The sequence below is a fragment of the Xenopus laevis genome, chromosome 1L (assembly GCF_017654675.1).
Source record: "Xenopus laevis strain J_2021 chromosome 1L, Xenopus_laevis_v10.1, whole genome shotgun sequence".
In the NCBI taxonomy this organism is placed as follows: Eukaryota; Metazoa; Chordata; class Amphibia; order Anura; family Pipidae; genus Xenopus; species Xenopus laevis.
In genome coordinates, this window is record NC_054371.1 from 205,874,539 (window position 1) to 205,891,098 (window position 16,560).

The window sequence follows — 16,560 nt, forward strand, 5'->3', positions numbered from 1 at the left end:
TCTGAGATGATGCAAAGCTTGTCTTAATAACAGTGTCCACAAAATGGCTCCTGCCTGCTTGTTATAACTCCCAGACTGATGGAAACAAGATTCAAATAATTTATACATTATAATGAAAGTTCATTTTGCTTGACTAACATAATAAAATAGGATGTGGAATCATTTTTTTGGTGACGGGTCCCCTTTAATCTGAATGGTTAGTGGTAGGTGTTTAGACTGAAACAAGTGAGTGTATGTCGCACAAAGAATAAAATCTGCACATCTATGGCAGTTTAAGATTTTGCTGGTTAGGGGCAGGTGCGGATATTGTTTTTCATGGCTCACACATGATTACAAAGAAGCCTTTTTGGAGCCGGTTATTGATATCAAAGCAAGATCCTTTGGTGGGAGGCATTACAGGCACCCCCTGACTTACAGTACATTTTAGTCTGTTCAACAGCTGCTGTCCCTTCCTATTCCCATGACTTACTGAACACAACTCACTTACAAAGTCCCACAATTGATACTCGTTCACTAGCAGCCCGTTGCCTTACAATACACAGTATACCAGAGAGTTACAAACAGAAAGCCCACTGCCGCTATACACACGCACTATGTTTCTTCCCTTACACACTTTGGGGCAAATTTACTAAAGGGCGAAGTGGCTAATGCTAGTGAAAATTCGCCAGCATGAGGTCATTTTGTCACTTTCGCCGATTTACTAACGGGGGCTGGCGTAAATTCGCTAGCGAAGTGGACCTACTCTACGCTACTTCGCACCCTTACGCCAGACAAAGTTGCACTGTGGTGAAGGGACGTAACTACGCAAATTCACTAACTTGCGGATTTTAGTGAACGTTATCTCTTGTGCCCAGACTTTACTTCGCCACCTCAGACCAGGCGAAGTGCAATAGAGTAGAAAGGGATGGTCCAAAAACAGTCCCAAAAAAACGCTGGCGTCTTTTACTTTTTAAAGGGTGATAGGCTGAAAAAGATCGAAATTTTTTTTTAGGGTACCCTCCTTCCCCCCTACATTAGATAACATATGGCACCTAAACTATACAGTGGCACATGTGTAGGGCATTAGAATACATTATTAAGGTTCCCTGGCCTTGTGTAGTGTAATGTGTTTTCTGCTGCTACATATACGCTCATTGTACTTTAACTGCACGCCGTATGCTAATTTCCAATCACCATCGTAACTTCGAACCGCTGATCGTAACATCTCTAGCGCAACGTCGCAAACGATCGATAACTTGTGCGCAACTTCAGATCTTCGTGAATTTGCGCAGCCCTGGCGAATCTACACCAGGCAAAGGCAACGCTGGCGAAACTTCGTAGGTAAGTAAATTTGCCCCAATGTGAGTATCCCCTTCCCATACCTCCCAACATTTTGGAAGGAAAAAGAGGGACAAAATTTTTTTTCGCACTTAGAACAGCAATTTTTTGACCACACCCCTTTCTGTGGCCACACCCTCTAATTACGATGCTCATTTTACAAAATTTGGCAGGTTATGAAAGTTTGAAAATACTTCTTATCTAAAGTGCTTTTTTTTGTGTCTCAAAATTGTTACAAAGTATCTTATTTGCAGCTGTTAGCTGTTCTGGGCTCTCTGCTAACAGCCAATTAAGTGAGAAACTTTGTTTCTTTTCCTGGCTGTTCAGTGCAGAGAAAATAGGGACTTTGCAGTACAAATGAGGGACTGCGGGTTGAGCTTTCAAAAGAGGGACTGTCCCTCTGAAAAAGGGACAGTTGGGAGGTATGCCTTCCCTGCCTCACTAGAAGAACAGAATCTATATGAGGCGCCCACGTGCTCCCACAGACAGTCCTGCTGCTGGAACTCGCCCTCAGCCAGTCACTAGTCACACACAGAACAGCTCATGGCTGGGCAACCTATAAATCCACAGCAGAGCACAGTGATGCCACTATGGTGCCCCGCACGCTCAAATCCCTGAGAAGACCAAACTTTACGATGAGCAACGCTCCCTACTAGCTAAGTGTAAAAACCCCGCGCCGGTCAGCGACAGTCGCAAGTATCGCGAGAGTTGGCCACAAAGTGACGGGCAGTCTCAGGGTCCCCGGCTCATGTGGATTTATAACTCCCACTCGGGCGTCGGAGGATGCTGGGAGCTGTCACTCATCTTTAGCCGGAGAGCCGAGGCGTTACAGCCCATCTGGTCACTAGGCGCTGTGCCCACAACCTATTACACACCGCCCCTCAAGCCCCATCAAATCCATTACTCACTCAGCCCTGCTATCCCTTCACTAAACACCCCCACATACTTTCCAGGCTAAGCAGGAACACATTCTTCTCCCGGGAACTACAATTCCCGTCATACATCGGGTTAACAAAGTGGTGTCGCGTGGGTTTACGTCACTGCTCCGCGACATTAGGCCGACACCACGTTGGGATCTTGTTGTAAGTGCCACAGAAACAGGGAAAATGCCGAAAGTCAGAGCTGAGAAGAAAACGCGGAGACACCAGGAGGTTAAGAGTCAGGGTAGGTGTCTCTAAATATGCAGGGGCCACAGCAAATGTATTCCTGGCGGGGGGCCAACCAGAGGGCTGACAGCTGAGCTTGTCCGCAGGTACATACCGAGGCTCCTGAGTAAAATTGCCTCAGTACAGTAACCAATAGCAACCATTCAGCTCTTTGCTTTCAGTATTATACCGGCTGCAGCTGATAACTTGTTGCTGATTACTTGTGCCTCACCTGCTGCATCCTCAGGGGGAGGCCATTTACCCACGGCCGCAATAGGGAACCTACTTAAAGGAGAAGAAAACCCTAAAGTTAAAAACCCTACATAGACCCCCTCCCTCCTCTCCCCAGACTAGCTGCCCCCCCCATGGCAAATGCCCCAAACTTTTTACTTACTCCTCAGTGCAGATTCTGTCCAGTGGAGTTCATCTTCAGCCGCTTCAGTAATCCTCCGGTCTTCTCTGGCCGCTTCGGCAATTTCTGTGAGTTCCAGCACATGCACAGTTGTAACGAAACAGAAAATCGCTCCAACTGCACATGCGCCGATACAGCATTTCCCAAACATTACCAAAGAGAAGAAAATTTCGCTTGTTCAGGCCCGGACTGGCAATCTGTGGGTTCTGGCAAATGCCAGAGGGGCTGCTATAAGGTCCCATAGAAAGTCAGTATTTAGTGGGCTGGTGGGGCTGTTTGGGCCTCTATGTGGTCTGATTGGGCTTCTGTGTACCTGAAATGCCAGGGCCTATTTTAATTCAGTCCAGACCTGCGCCTGTTAATAGGGTTGCCACCTTTTCTGGAAAAAAATACCGGCCTTCCTATATATATTTTTTTTTTCCCTATTAATAACATTGGGATCAGCCATCATTTTTACCGGCCAGGTGGCAACTCTACCCGTGAACTCCACTGGACAGAATCTGCACCGAGGGGTAAGTAAAGACTTGCTGGCCATAGATTTAAAGATTTTTAAAAGATCCGATCATCATCGTGAGACCACGATTATCTCGAAACGATCGTATGATTTGTCCATCAACTAAAAAGTCTAATTTGCCAGGAAAACAAAGGGTAGCTGCCTGCTTGGCCCTGCAAACATAGATAGATTGCACTGGGACCAATAAAGATTTATTAACCTGGCCAATCAATTTTCTGACAGATGTCGGCCGAAAAATCGTAAGATGTACGATCATTCGAATCCCACTAACCGCATGATAATTTAGAAGGATTGGTCGGACTTCGCTAAAATCGGTTGTTCGGCATGAAAAATCTTTGCATCTATGGGGAACTTTAAGGCATTTGCCCAGGGTAGCAGCTAGGCTGGGGGGAGGGGGGTCTATGTAGGGTAGGGGTTCTTGAACTTTAGGGTTAGCTTCTCCTTTACAGTGTTGGTTCACTTTTAGTATGTTATAGAATGGCTAATTCTAAGCAACTTTTCAATTGGCCTTTATTTTTTATAGTTTTGAATTCTTTGCCTTCTTCTTCTGACCCTTTCCAGTTTTCAAATGGGGGTCACTGACCTACCTATATCTATTCAGACCCTCTCCAATGCATATCCCAGTCCTGTATTCAAATCAATGCATGGTTGCCAGGGTAATTTCGAGCTTAGCAACCAGTTTGTTGAAATTGCAAATTGGAGGGCTGCTGAAAAAAGCTAAATAACTCAATAGCCGAATGGTGTGATTTTTTTTTTCTGGCTATTTCACAAAAAGCCCAAATTTTTCAGATTTTTGTCCAAAAAGCCAGAAATGGTCTGATTTTCAGGCTAATTCCAGCACAGACCACAGACAAATCCAAATAGTATAGGGACCTTTGCCATAGACTTATAAGCAACCTCTGCAAATCTGAGATGGCAGATTTTCAGATTCTGGCTTTTTGCAGCATTGGGCTTTAATAAATCTCGAAAAATGTGGTGTTTTTTTTTAAAAAAAAAGACGAAAAATTTGAGTTTTACCCCAAAAAACCCGACCAGATAAATTCTGAGTTACTAAATAACCCCCCACTGTGTTACGTTGAGAGAATGCTGCATACTGAAGGAGTGGGGTCACACACAACCTCATGGGATAATGTAATAAAAGCCTCAATATTTGCCCAAGTCCAGTTACCCATAGCAACCAATTAGAGCCTTGCTGACTGCTAAATGCTACTGGCTGATTTTTGCTTTAGGTTACTAGACCTGTAGTAAACGTTACACCTCTTATTACAATGCACCCTGATTCACAGACATGCTAATGCAGCTGATTTCTTTATCCATTACTACGCGTCAGCTATGTTCTGATAAGGATTCGTTGTGTCATATCAAAACATTCTCTGATTAAAATTTTGCTATTCAAGAGGGTAAAGGGGTGGTAATTTTGTTCTGTTTATCTGGTATGCCTAATAATGGATGGAAAGTTAATAACAGGAAGTGATACATTTAATATGAAGAATTAAGATTACTGATCTATTTTCTTTGTGACTTTCTAGGGGTTTTGTTCAACACTGGACTAGGACAGCATATTCTGAAGAATCCCCTGATTGTGAACAGCATTATTGATAAGGTTGGTAATGCAAATACATCAGTTGCTAATGATGTGACTAGGGATGCACCAAACCATTTGATTCTGGATCTAGCTGAATTCTTTGCACTGGATCCAGCTGTATACCGAACCAAATCCAAGCCCTAGCCATGGGCGGAAACTGGTGATGAGTGTATGAATTGTGCACACAAGTTAACCCGTGTAGCAGGTTGTTCACATTTTGTAGGATTCGGTTTGGCCAGGCTCTTGGTTTTGACAAAATCCAAATTCTGCTGATAAAGGCTCCGATTTGACTGAATCCCAAAACGAATCCAGATGTTACAATTCTGATAATTTTGTTCCTGCCAAAAAAAGCTGCAGTCCTGTAATGTTTTATGCTTGGAAGGCGAGCTAGCATTTTAATTATCAAAACCCACAGGAACAATTATCCAATTTATCTATATACAGTTTTCAACATAAGCTCAACAAATAGGGTTATATTTAAAATTGTGTTTAAATAGTGCATGATCATTTATACAACTGACCCCTCAGCCCATTAGAAAAACAGATTTTGAGCTCTGTAAAGTGAGTTCCGTCCAGCCTCTGTCCCAAACAGAATAGATAAGATGTTTTTAAAAAAGGTTATTCACCTTTCAAACACTTTTTCATTGAGTTGTCTTCTGATTGTTCACCAGAAAAAAAGATTTTTTTCCAATTGCTTTCCATTTTTTACTGTTTTTGGACCCTAGCAACCAGATTGCTGAAATTGCAAACTGGAGAGCTGCTGAATTAAAAAGCGGAAATAGCTCAGAAACCACAAATAAAAAAAATAAAAATCAATTGCAGATTGTCTCAAAATATCACTCTCTACATCGTACTAAAAGTTAAATCAAGGATGAACAACCCTTTTAATCAGTCACAATCAAAGTAGCAATGATCAAAATGCCCACGGGCTATAGCCAGCAAATGTTTCAGTACATGACTTTATGTTCATAGTTCCATAGACAGACTTTTTGCCTTCACTGCTTGTCATAAATGTCAAAAACCTAATGTTTTTTTTTCTCATGAGAAAGGAAGTCAACATGATAAATACACAATTCAGTGCTGATTTTTGTGGGTGGATTTTTGCGGGTACAGACCCATTGCAAGACATGAGATTACTTATGCATTGCCATGTAGTGAACACACAGAACCACACAGCAAAGCAAACATGTTTTATGCATGAATCCCTAGTCATTACTTTCCCTCTGTCCCCAAGGTCTATTGATGTGAGCGTGTTTGCGATTTTACTCATGTTTTCTCTTTTTTTGTTTGTTTTTTTTTCAGGCTGCGATAAGACCTACAGATGTGGTGCTTGAAGTTGGGCCCGGTACTGGTAACATGACCATGAAGCTGTTAGAAAAGTCAAAAAGGGTAAATAAGGCTTGCAGATAGAACCATCTTAGGCTCATTTGTCACTGAATTACTTAATCGTTTCATTATTTATTGGACAATTTTTGATCAATGCCATTGGATAACTGCCTGTCTGGACTGAAAACCTGGTCTGCCAGTACTTTCCATCAATATATGCAAATGGCCATTGACCCAACATAGGGTGCACCACTTTTTCCACTTCCACTTCCTCTTCGATCTTCTTAAAGGAAGACCAATTGGGTCATATACTGTGTGAGCAAATTGCACTTCAAATTCCACTTCAGGCATCTGCTGACCAACACAGTAGATTATGCAGGCACCTTGTGTGGCCAGCTCTAGCCAATGTGAGCATGTAATAAGGTTGTCTTGTGCATACCACTGATATCTGATTGTGAAGCAAGAACACCTCTGGATATTTGATTTACTTTAGCTGTAACACATGAAACATCTGTTAATTTGGGTTTTAAATAAAAGGACTATTTTTTATATATATGTTTCTAAAACAGGTGATTGCTTGTGAACTTGACACACGCCTTGTTGCAGAGCTCCAAAAAAGAGTCCAAGGCTCGTAAGTATTACGTTACTAACCCACCCAAGTATCAAAATGGGTATGTATATGCACAAGATATTGGACTCTCTACATTGCGTACAGGATAGGCACCCTGAAGGATGCTGGGACAAAGACAAGCTCAGCTACGGACCAAACCCACATGTTCCAAACTCCTATCTTTCTTTATTCTCTGAAGCACAGTTTCTTTTAATGTATACTAATAGTAGTGCATACCTATGGCAGAAAGTGCAGGTGCTCAGAATCTAAAAAAACTAAGCTTAGTAGTTGGACTAGTCATACCTTAAAACTCTTAGGACAGTGGCCAAGATTTGTTGCCCACAATTATTTATGCACGACTGCAGGCCACTAATATCCCGAAAATGATTCTCCATTGGAAATAACTGAAATCGCTGGTGGTAAAACAAACCTATCGCAAAGTCGCCAAAAGTTTTCTCCCGAGGCGACTTTGTAAGAACGAAGCAATGCGTTTGTTTTAATTCTGGCAATTTCAATTATTTCCAATGGAGATACGTTTTCAGGAGACTTGTTGCCCATAGGCAAGCTTTTTTATCTCGTGTAACGAATCTCCCAGTAGGCCACTGCCCTTTGAAAAGCAGGCAGTTCATTTAGTGGGTGGAAGAAGTCTGAGAATGATGATTGCGTTTGTGATGGGAAACCTAGTTACGGTTTTTACGGTAATGGATGAGATTTAAGTGTCATTTGCTCTGTCATGCCCCTAAAATCACAGGATTCAGAAGCAAAGATTGAGTGGGTGAAAAGTAGATTCCCCCAGAGACTCCAATATGGGTAAATAGTGTAAATGAAACGTGTAACCTGGAACGTATAGTCTACCTCAAAAGAGTTTGTATTAACAAGTTTAACAAAATTTGGGGCAAATGGCTTGATTAAAAACCCCCAGGCACAGTTCAATAATGATTACTAATACCACCTAACCCACTGTTTCGGGTCATATGCTGTATGAAGGAAAGCTGTGTATGTGTAAAATGTTACCAACAGAACAAATGTATAATATGCCAATGCTGCAAAATGTATATGCACCTCCGATATGAACATGAAGGTTAAGTTACGATAATGGTTTCTCCTGTAAACTAAGGGTCAGGACACACAGGCAGATTCGGGGAGATTAGTCGCCGGTGACAAATCTTCTCCTTTTCTGGGTGACTAATCTCCCAGAACTGCCTTCCCGCCAGCTAAAAAATGTAAATCGCCGGTGGGATGGCACTCGGAGCGCTTTGTTTTCCAAAGTCGCCTGAAGTTGCCTCACGAGGAAACTTCGGGCGAATTCGGAAAACTAATCGCTCCAAGTGCCATCCCGTCGGCGATTTACGTTTTAGCCGGCGGGAAGGCAGGGGAGGCAGTTCGGTTGATTAGTCTCCCCGAAGAAGAGGAGATTTGTCTCCGGAAACTAATCACCCTGAATCTGCATGTGTGCCCTGACCCTAAATATTGTTTTTCTTCCAAATGTACTACCAATGTAACGCACAAAAGTATCAAACATGTCAAACTATGATGCAAAATCTGTTTAATAAATGCTACCAAAATTTAAAAAAAGTGGGTGAAACCCTGGGTTTAAAGAAAATTATGATTATTTTATGTTTGTCCAGAGTGCTTTTTTTCATGTACAGTAAATGGTAAACAAGGTTCTTTTTACATCTCATTTATCCAGGGCAGTTGCAAGTAAACTCCAAGTCATGGTTGGCGATGTTTTGAAGACAGACCTGCCTTTTTTTGATCTCTGTGTGGCTAACTTGCCTTATCAGGTATTTGGCGTGAATGGTGCTTCATTAAGGCTAAGGGTGAATGGTGCTTCGTTAAGGCTAAGGGTCAGGGCACACAGGCAGAATCGGGGAGATTAGTGGCCCGGCGACAAATCTCCTCTTCTTCGGGGTGACTAATCTCCCCGAACGGCCTCCCCTGCCTTCCCACCAGCTAAAATGTAAAGCGCCGGCAAGGTGTCACTTTGAGAGATTTGTTTTCCAAATTTTCCTCATCAAGGCATCTTCAGAAAACAAATCGCTCTGAGTGCCATACTGCTGACTATTTACATTTTAGCCGGCGGGAAGGCAGTTCGGGGAGAAGAGGGGTCACCCCGAAGAAGAGGAGATTTGTCGACGGGCGACTATATATCCCCAAATTGCCAGGTATGCCCTTACCCTAAGGGTGAAGACACACGGAGCTACTAGTAGCAACTACTTGTCACCGCTTCAAAAATAGACAATGCTTATAATTTACTGATAACTGTCTCTATGTGTTTAGAAGAGGCAATTCTCAGCATTGTCTATTGCAGGGAAGTAGCTGCTACTAGTAGCTCTGTGTGTCTTCACCCTAATGTTACAAGGGATGTTTCTTTGCTGGGGTAGAAGAGGTCAATCTGCTCCAATCCACACCCTGTTCATGGCATCTGCCTGTCATTTCTAAAATGAATATATATAATGAATCAGCACGTTTAAGAGAGTACTGATCCATACTGGCTGAAACACCATATTGCTCAGTGCTTGATGGATATATTTCTAGTGATATTGATGTTTATTTGGAGATTTGTTTGTAAACCTGTTTCTTACAACCTTCACCGATAGTATTTTAACAATATTTTAATGTGCAGTTTCTTTTTTTCTTTTAGATTTCCTCCCCATTTGTTTTCAAACTCCTTCTTCACCGTCCCTTTTTTAGGTAAATATTGCTTGTTATGTTAGAACATAAAACAGGTAGTTCCTTATACATGAACGAGAGAGAATTACAGAAGTATGTTGCATTTTGCGCCCTGATGGACTGAGTTTAGTCTGTACCCTGCCACTGGTTTAAAGGTTTAACATGGTGCCAAGAATTTCATTGTTCCTGTCTCACCTCCGGGTTATCAACTGTGGCTCCAGGCTTCCCTCTGTGGCCAATGTCAATAGACATAGCAATAAAATGTTGCACAGCTTCAACAGCAGGCAGGTGGCGCTATGTATGCACACACAATTCCTCATTTCTTCAAATACATGTACTAAAGAGACCAGATTTAGAGCATCCTGTGACATATATATATATATATATATATATATATATATATATATATATATATATATATATATATATATGTGTGTTAGTTTTTCTCTAGTAAATATACTAAATTATCCATGCTTTACTAATTATTAAACCTTAAATTCCAGTGCAGCTGCTTTCCCAAGAGAAACTAAATCCATAGACAAATGCATTGCTTTAGTAGCATAGGCCTAGATTAAATTGAATATACCACTGTTTTTTTGTAGTGTGACATCAGTGCATCAGTGGGGTTGGAGGGGATCTGATCTGCAGTTGGGAGAGTGACCATAAATTAGGCTGTATAGGGATGCTGTGTAATAATAATCCTGTTAGTGATGTGCTAGTCATCTAAATCTGGACCCACATCTGACTCTAACTTGGCCCAACAGCACCCCCGCACCAGACCCTAACCCGGTGCGCTACTTCATACCTGCCCCACCATATAAAAGAACTTGCACAGAAGCAGTAAAAGGTTGCCGGTGGGATGTACAGCCCAAAGACCAGACGGCCTTCACATCACTAAATTCTGTCTATTGACCCATTGACCTTCGGGTCGGCCTTCACATCACTAAATTCTGTCTATTGACCCAAATGTAGGAAGCATGCCAAACATGTTCTTGTAGCACCTTATGTGATGTGTGTGTCTGTTTTTGTTCTGAACTGCCCAGAAAAAAGTTATGATTGTACAGGTACAGGACCTGTTATCCAGAATCCTCAGGACTTGGGATTTTCAGGATAAGGGGCCTTTACAGAATTTGGATCTCCACTAAAAAATATATTTAAACATATCCCAATAGGAATGTGTTGTCTCCAATAAGGATTAATTATATCTTAGTTGGGAGCAAGAACAAGCTACTTTTTTATTATTACAGAGAAAAAGGAATACATTTTAACATTTTGAATTATATGTTTAAAATGGAGTCAACCGGATATGGCCTTCCTGTAATTCGGAGCTTTCTGGATAACGGGTCCCACACCTGTACTTTGTTATATTTATTGCTATTTATGCATTCGCAGATGTGCGGTGCTGATGTTTCAGAGAGAATTTGCTATGCGCTTGGTGGCCAAACCAGGAGACAAACTGTACTGCAGACTTTCCATTAACACTCAGCTCTTGGCTCGTGTTGACCACCTCATGAAAGTAAGTGGTGTGTGTGTATGTGTGTATTCAAGTAACAAACACTTACAAAAGCAGACCAATTAGCGAAAAACGGTCAACATGACCCATAGGGTAATTTTTTGTGTACATTAATATTTTGAAAAGTTGTTTTTTAGTGTCAGTATCACATTAAGTCACTATGGCTTTGATTAGCTGTTCTATTAGAACTGCTCAGACCTGGAATACTGATGCGACCACCTTCAGCAGAAAGGGAAAGAAAATGTAATGTCTTATTCACCTCTATGAGATTCATCACAAAACTTCTTTACCATTCAGGTAGGGAAGAACAATTTCAGGCCCCCTCCGAAAGTGGAATCCAGTGTAGTCCGGATAGAACCCAAAAATCCTCCACCTCCAATTAACTTTCAGGTAATGTATGCTTACGTTAAGGGACATAACACAGGTATGGGACCTGTCATCCAGAATGGTCGGGACCTGGGGTTTTCCAAATAAGGAATCTTTCAGTAATTTGGAACTCCGTATATTAAAGTAGAACTAAACCCTCCCCCCTCCACCTCTTCCTCCACTGCCCCTCCCTCCTCGCAGAATGCATTCTCAGATTTTTGAGAGTTCAAAGGCTCAGTCTTCGGTCTGTCTTCTAATTGTCTTCTGTACGACACGGATCTTGGAGGAGCATGCGCAGTTCAATCTATTTCCACTGTGCATGATCCCGCAATATCCATATCTGCAACGACAGAAAAGGATTAGAAGACAGACAGAAAATGGAACCTTTGAACTCCGCTGTGCAACTCTGCAAATTTATAGCAGGTCAGGATACAGGGAGACTTATGAAAAGAATAAATACTGTGGTGAGGGAGCTGGGAGGGGGGCAAAATTATTTTAAATATTGAATAAACCCAATTGGATTTTTTAGCCTCCAATAAGTATTATTTATATCCTAGTTTGGTACTGTTTTATTATAACAGAGAAAAAGAAAATCCATTTAAAAAAAAAAATCTGTATTATTTGACTAAATTGGCGTCTATGGGAGTAATTCTGAGCTTTCTGGATAACTGGTTTCCGAATAAAGGATCCCATACCTTTACATACATAAATGGGTATTTCATGTTTACATAAAAAACTATACCTTGATGTAGAAGAAAGTATGGCATTATTTGTCATGTTCAAGTATATTGAGTCGATGTTTATTCTATAACTCACATGAGCACATACTGACCCATAGCAGAATTCTGGGAAAGGAAGTTTCACTTCTTTTTTTTCTTGCAGGAATGGGATGGGCTGGTGCGGATTGCGTTTGTTCGGAAAAATAAAACCCTTGCAGCATCTTTCAAGTAAGTGTTCTGTGCACAAACTCATCCGCTCGTTTCACTAGGTGATGTCTTTGTTTATCCAACTCGGGTTTGTATTCGATTTTTGCATGTTTTCATGTAGATTGTTTCCAATAGGGAATTAAAGAGCAACATGGATGTGCCCTAATGAATCTTACAGTTGCTAAGTATCCATGCAACAGGGGGCAGTGCAATTGGCTGAGATCCGGTCTCTGTTCAATTTATATACCAGATGTTTCCAGACCATGGAAACTATTGGTTTAGTTCTTAAAGCTGATCTTACACCTTATGTTTGCTCATTTGGCAAGGTACTTGTTTTAGCCACTCAAACGCAGGGTCAAATCAGGTCAATCCAGTTGTCTTATACTGTGGGCCAACTGTGACCCATTGGACGAGGACTGCACCAGCAGATCAATTCGGTTCTTGCCTGACTTGATTTTCAAACCTTCCCAATTTATATCCGGCAAATTTTTTAGCAAAGTCATTGGTCAGACAGGCCATTGGGTGGCTCGCATGCACTAGGTAATAAACTGCCTACTGAGCCATTGCAGTGGGTGGGGGTGGGCTAGCCTGAAGATCAATTAGGATGGCATTTGGTGTGAATGCTTTAGACTTACCTAAATATTACTTGAATACCAGACTACAAAGTCCGTAAGGGTGGACAGATGTTTTCCTACATATTTATGGAGCTATAATAGGATAGCTAATAAACACATTGCTTATATGTCACTGCCTACATCTGCAGGCAGAGAAGAACTTAGTCAGGGAATGAGAATGCCACCAATTGTAATTATTTAAAGGGATTCTTTCATGATTTTATGGTGTAGTTTTTATTCCTAAATTACACTGTTTACACTGCAAATAATTCACTCTACAATATAAAATTTCATTCCTAACCCAAGTGTATTTTTTTTAGTTGTAATATTGGTGTGTAGTTGCATCTCAGGCCATTTTGCGTGGTCATGTGCTTTCAGAAAGAGCCAGCACTTTAGGATGGAACTGCTTTCTGGCAGGCTGTTCTTTCTCCTACTGTAATGTAACTGAACGTGTCGCAGTGGACCTGGATTTTATTATTGAGTGCTGTTCTTATATCCAGGCAGCTGTTACCTTGTGTTCGGGAGCTGCTATTTGGTTACCTTCCCATTGTTCTGTTTTTAGGCTGCTGGGGGGAAAGGGAGGGGGTGATATCACTCCATCTTGCAGTAAGGGTGGCGGTATACGTACTGATTCGGGGAGATTAGTCGCTCGGCAAGAAATCTCCTCTTCTTTGTGCGACTTATCTCCCCGAAATGCCTTCTGGCTGGCTAGAATGTGAATCGCAGTTGGATCGCTTTGGATTTCTGAAGTTGGTGAAAGTTTCCTCGTGAAGCAACTTTGGAAAACAAAGTGATCAGAGTGCCATCCCGCCGGCTATTCACATTCTAGCAGGCAGGAAGGCATTTCGGGGAGAGAGGAGATTTGTGGCTGGGAGACTAATCTCCCCAAAACGCTACGTGTGCCACCCCCCTAAAGAGTGACTGAAGTTTATCAGAGCTCAAGTCACATGACTGGGGGCACCTCGGAAACTGACAACATGTCTAGCCCCATGTCAGATTTCAAAATTAAATATAAAAAAATCTGTTTGCTCTTTTGAGAAATGGATTTCAGTACAGAAGTCTACTGGAGCAGCACTATTAACTGATGCGTTTTGGGTAAAAAACCATGGTTTCCACGTATCCCTGTAAGGAAAGTTCTATAGGGAGTTTCCGCTAAAGCTGGGTGCAGAATAATTTTACCTTGATGCATTTCTATGATTTTTGGGAAAGCAGAATTGCCAGTTTCAGACAATTCAGTGGCTTGGATGTTATAGCACATTGACCCCAGATCTTTGTACAAGTGAGTTTTATACTATTTTTTCAAAAAAATAAATGTGACTTCAGCCTCTTTCATTGCTAGACATGTTAATTGCCAGCTCTGTCGTGGAGAGATCATTTCATTGACATTACGAGTGATAAGTCTTTCAATGCTTGTTATAATTAGGCTGATTAGAATGAGTACAACATCGGACTAATGATACATTTATTGCTTCTTAGATCCACAGCCGTGCAAGAACTGCTTGAGAAAAATTACAGAATCCACTGCTCACTGCATAACATTGTAAGTATGTGTCTCACTGGGAATTCGAATTCCAAAATGACTGCCAGTTTAGTGAGTGTTAGTGTGCAGGGCCAATACGTCTCTCTCCAGGCTGTGACTAATATAACTTGAGGCAGCCAACTGAAGAGGGTAAAATATTCTTGGGGTGGGGGGGTTCAAATTCACATATATTCGGGAGTTAATAGACACGTTTCTTCTCTATGGGCCCTTTAATGACACAAATGCACTGAAACACTAAACAAAGCTGAGATGCAGCACGTGGAACACTAACACTCCCTGGGCTGATTACAGTGCCAAGTTCTGTACGTCATTACAGCCAATAGAAATCATCTGAATGACTCTGTTTTGTATCATAACAGTCAGTACCAGAAAACTTCAGTATTGCAGAAAAGATAGAAGGAATCCTCACAGAAACCGGGTTCAGTGAAAAACGTGCCCGTTCCATGGATATTGATGACTTCATGGCGTAAGTCTCCCTCCTTATTCCCTAGGAAATAAATAGCGCTATCAACTCTTTGCCCTTTATTTATAAATTGTGTTTTATTTTCTTATAGACTCCTTCATGGATTTAATTCGCAAGGAATCCACTTTACATAAGTGCCGAGAGTCTCCGCCCCTTTCTGTACAACTGGCAGTTTGGTCACAATGAATTTGTCACAGGGAAGTGGGTGGAATCCGTCACTGATCTGGCAGTTTGTGTAGAATATTTCCCCGTTTGTACAGTTTCCCTTCTACACTACTTGCACTAACATTTTTAAACCGATATGCATGAATAATGAAATATTACGTGAACGGAGACATGATATTGTATTTACAAATAGTAAAATCTACCAGCAGGCTTCTCATATATGTATTTATTTAAATGTGTCGGAGCTGCCATACCTACTGATATGAGGTTGATTCATCCAAAGATTTGAATAAAACAACGTCCCAGAGTGGCTGGATTGTAATGAAAATTGTATTTTAAGGCTTTTAATAGAAATTATGTTTAAAACAGTAATTCTGAAAACACGAGGGTAACAGTTTGAATTATTTGTGAAGTGTGTTTCAATCATTGACCCTGAAACAGTCACATAACAGCCTGCACTCCTAAGGGCAGAGACACACGTGGATATTTAGTCGCCTGCCGACAAATCGCCTCTTCGGGCGACTAATATCCCCGAACTGCTTTCCCGCCAGCAGGACGGCACTCTGAACGCTTTGTTTTCCCGAAGCAGAGCGACTTTCCACGTGTGTCTCTGCCCTTAGTGACACCAATGCAACTTTTGTGTCTTGCAATTCAAACAAAACATGTGCCTTGCCCCGAGCCAGGTATAAAGATGTGTTTAATGTCTAAAGCAGGAGGGCCCATAATTTACTATTGCAAAGTCTACTTTTAGTGATGTTGTCCCTTGAGGATCTACATCCATAAAAGCATTGTTCCAATTCTGTTCAATGGAAAATATTACTTTATTATATTGATTTGACAGAATTTATATTGCTATATTTAACAAACAACTATTTCTATTTGACCACAACATAATAAATATGTGAATGAAAAGCATGAAATAGGGTGATTTAGACAAGTTGTTTGTTGACGGTGTTTTGAGATCTACTGCTCACAAGCTAAAGGTCTACTGGTAGATCCCGATCTTCCTTTTGGACCCCCCCCTGTTTAGAATGTTTAAAAGTAGTCGTGCAGTTGTGAGCAGACATTGGAGCTAGTGTCAGATGGGGGTGTTGCAGGCAGCCAGGGATTAGTATGGGCTTGGGGGGTAAGAGCTGTCAGGAGTTGGTGCAGTCTGTTGGGTGGGTTTGAGCAGCTGCAGGAGGTGGCCTAGGGGAAAACAAATTTCAAATCCAATCCTGATAACACCCATGTTACCACAAGAACGTTTAAGACCATATCCACATTAATTGTGGTAACACACTCCAAAAAAAACCAAATGATTGGTGCTCACAGGGAGCATAGGGCAGATAAGAGTATGGCACACACAGGAGCATAGGCAAGGCAGAATAGAGTAGGAGACAGGGAAACAT

General features: G+C 41.5%; 1 protein-coding gene across 1 annotated transcript; it reads left to right on the forward strand.

Annotated features, from left to right (window-relative positions):
• Positions 1-2,377: 2,377 nt before the first annotated feature.
• Positions 2,378-15,476, forward strand: dimt1.L (DIM1 dimethyladenosine transferase 1 homolog L homeolog). Its single transcript, NM_001096216.1, is given in 12 exon segments — positions 2,378-2,481; positions 4,918-4,991; positions 6,276-6,362; positions 6,869-6,930; positions 8,600-8,693; positions 9,554-9,603; positions 10,975-11,098; positions 11,393-11,485; positions 12,344-12,408; positions 14,478-14,541; positions 14,901-15,007; positions 15,096-15,476. Coding segments are annotated over 12 exon segments (921 nt in total). The 5' UTR covers positions 2,378-2,423; the 3' UTR covers positions 15,139-15,476.
• Positions 15,477-16,560: the final 1,084 nt, after the last annotated feature.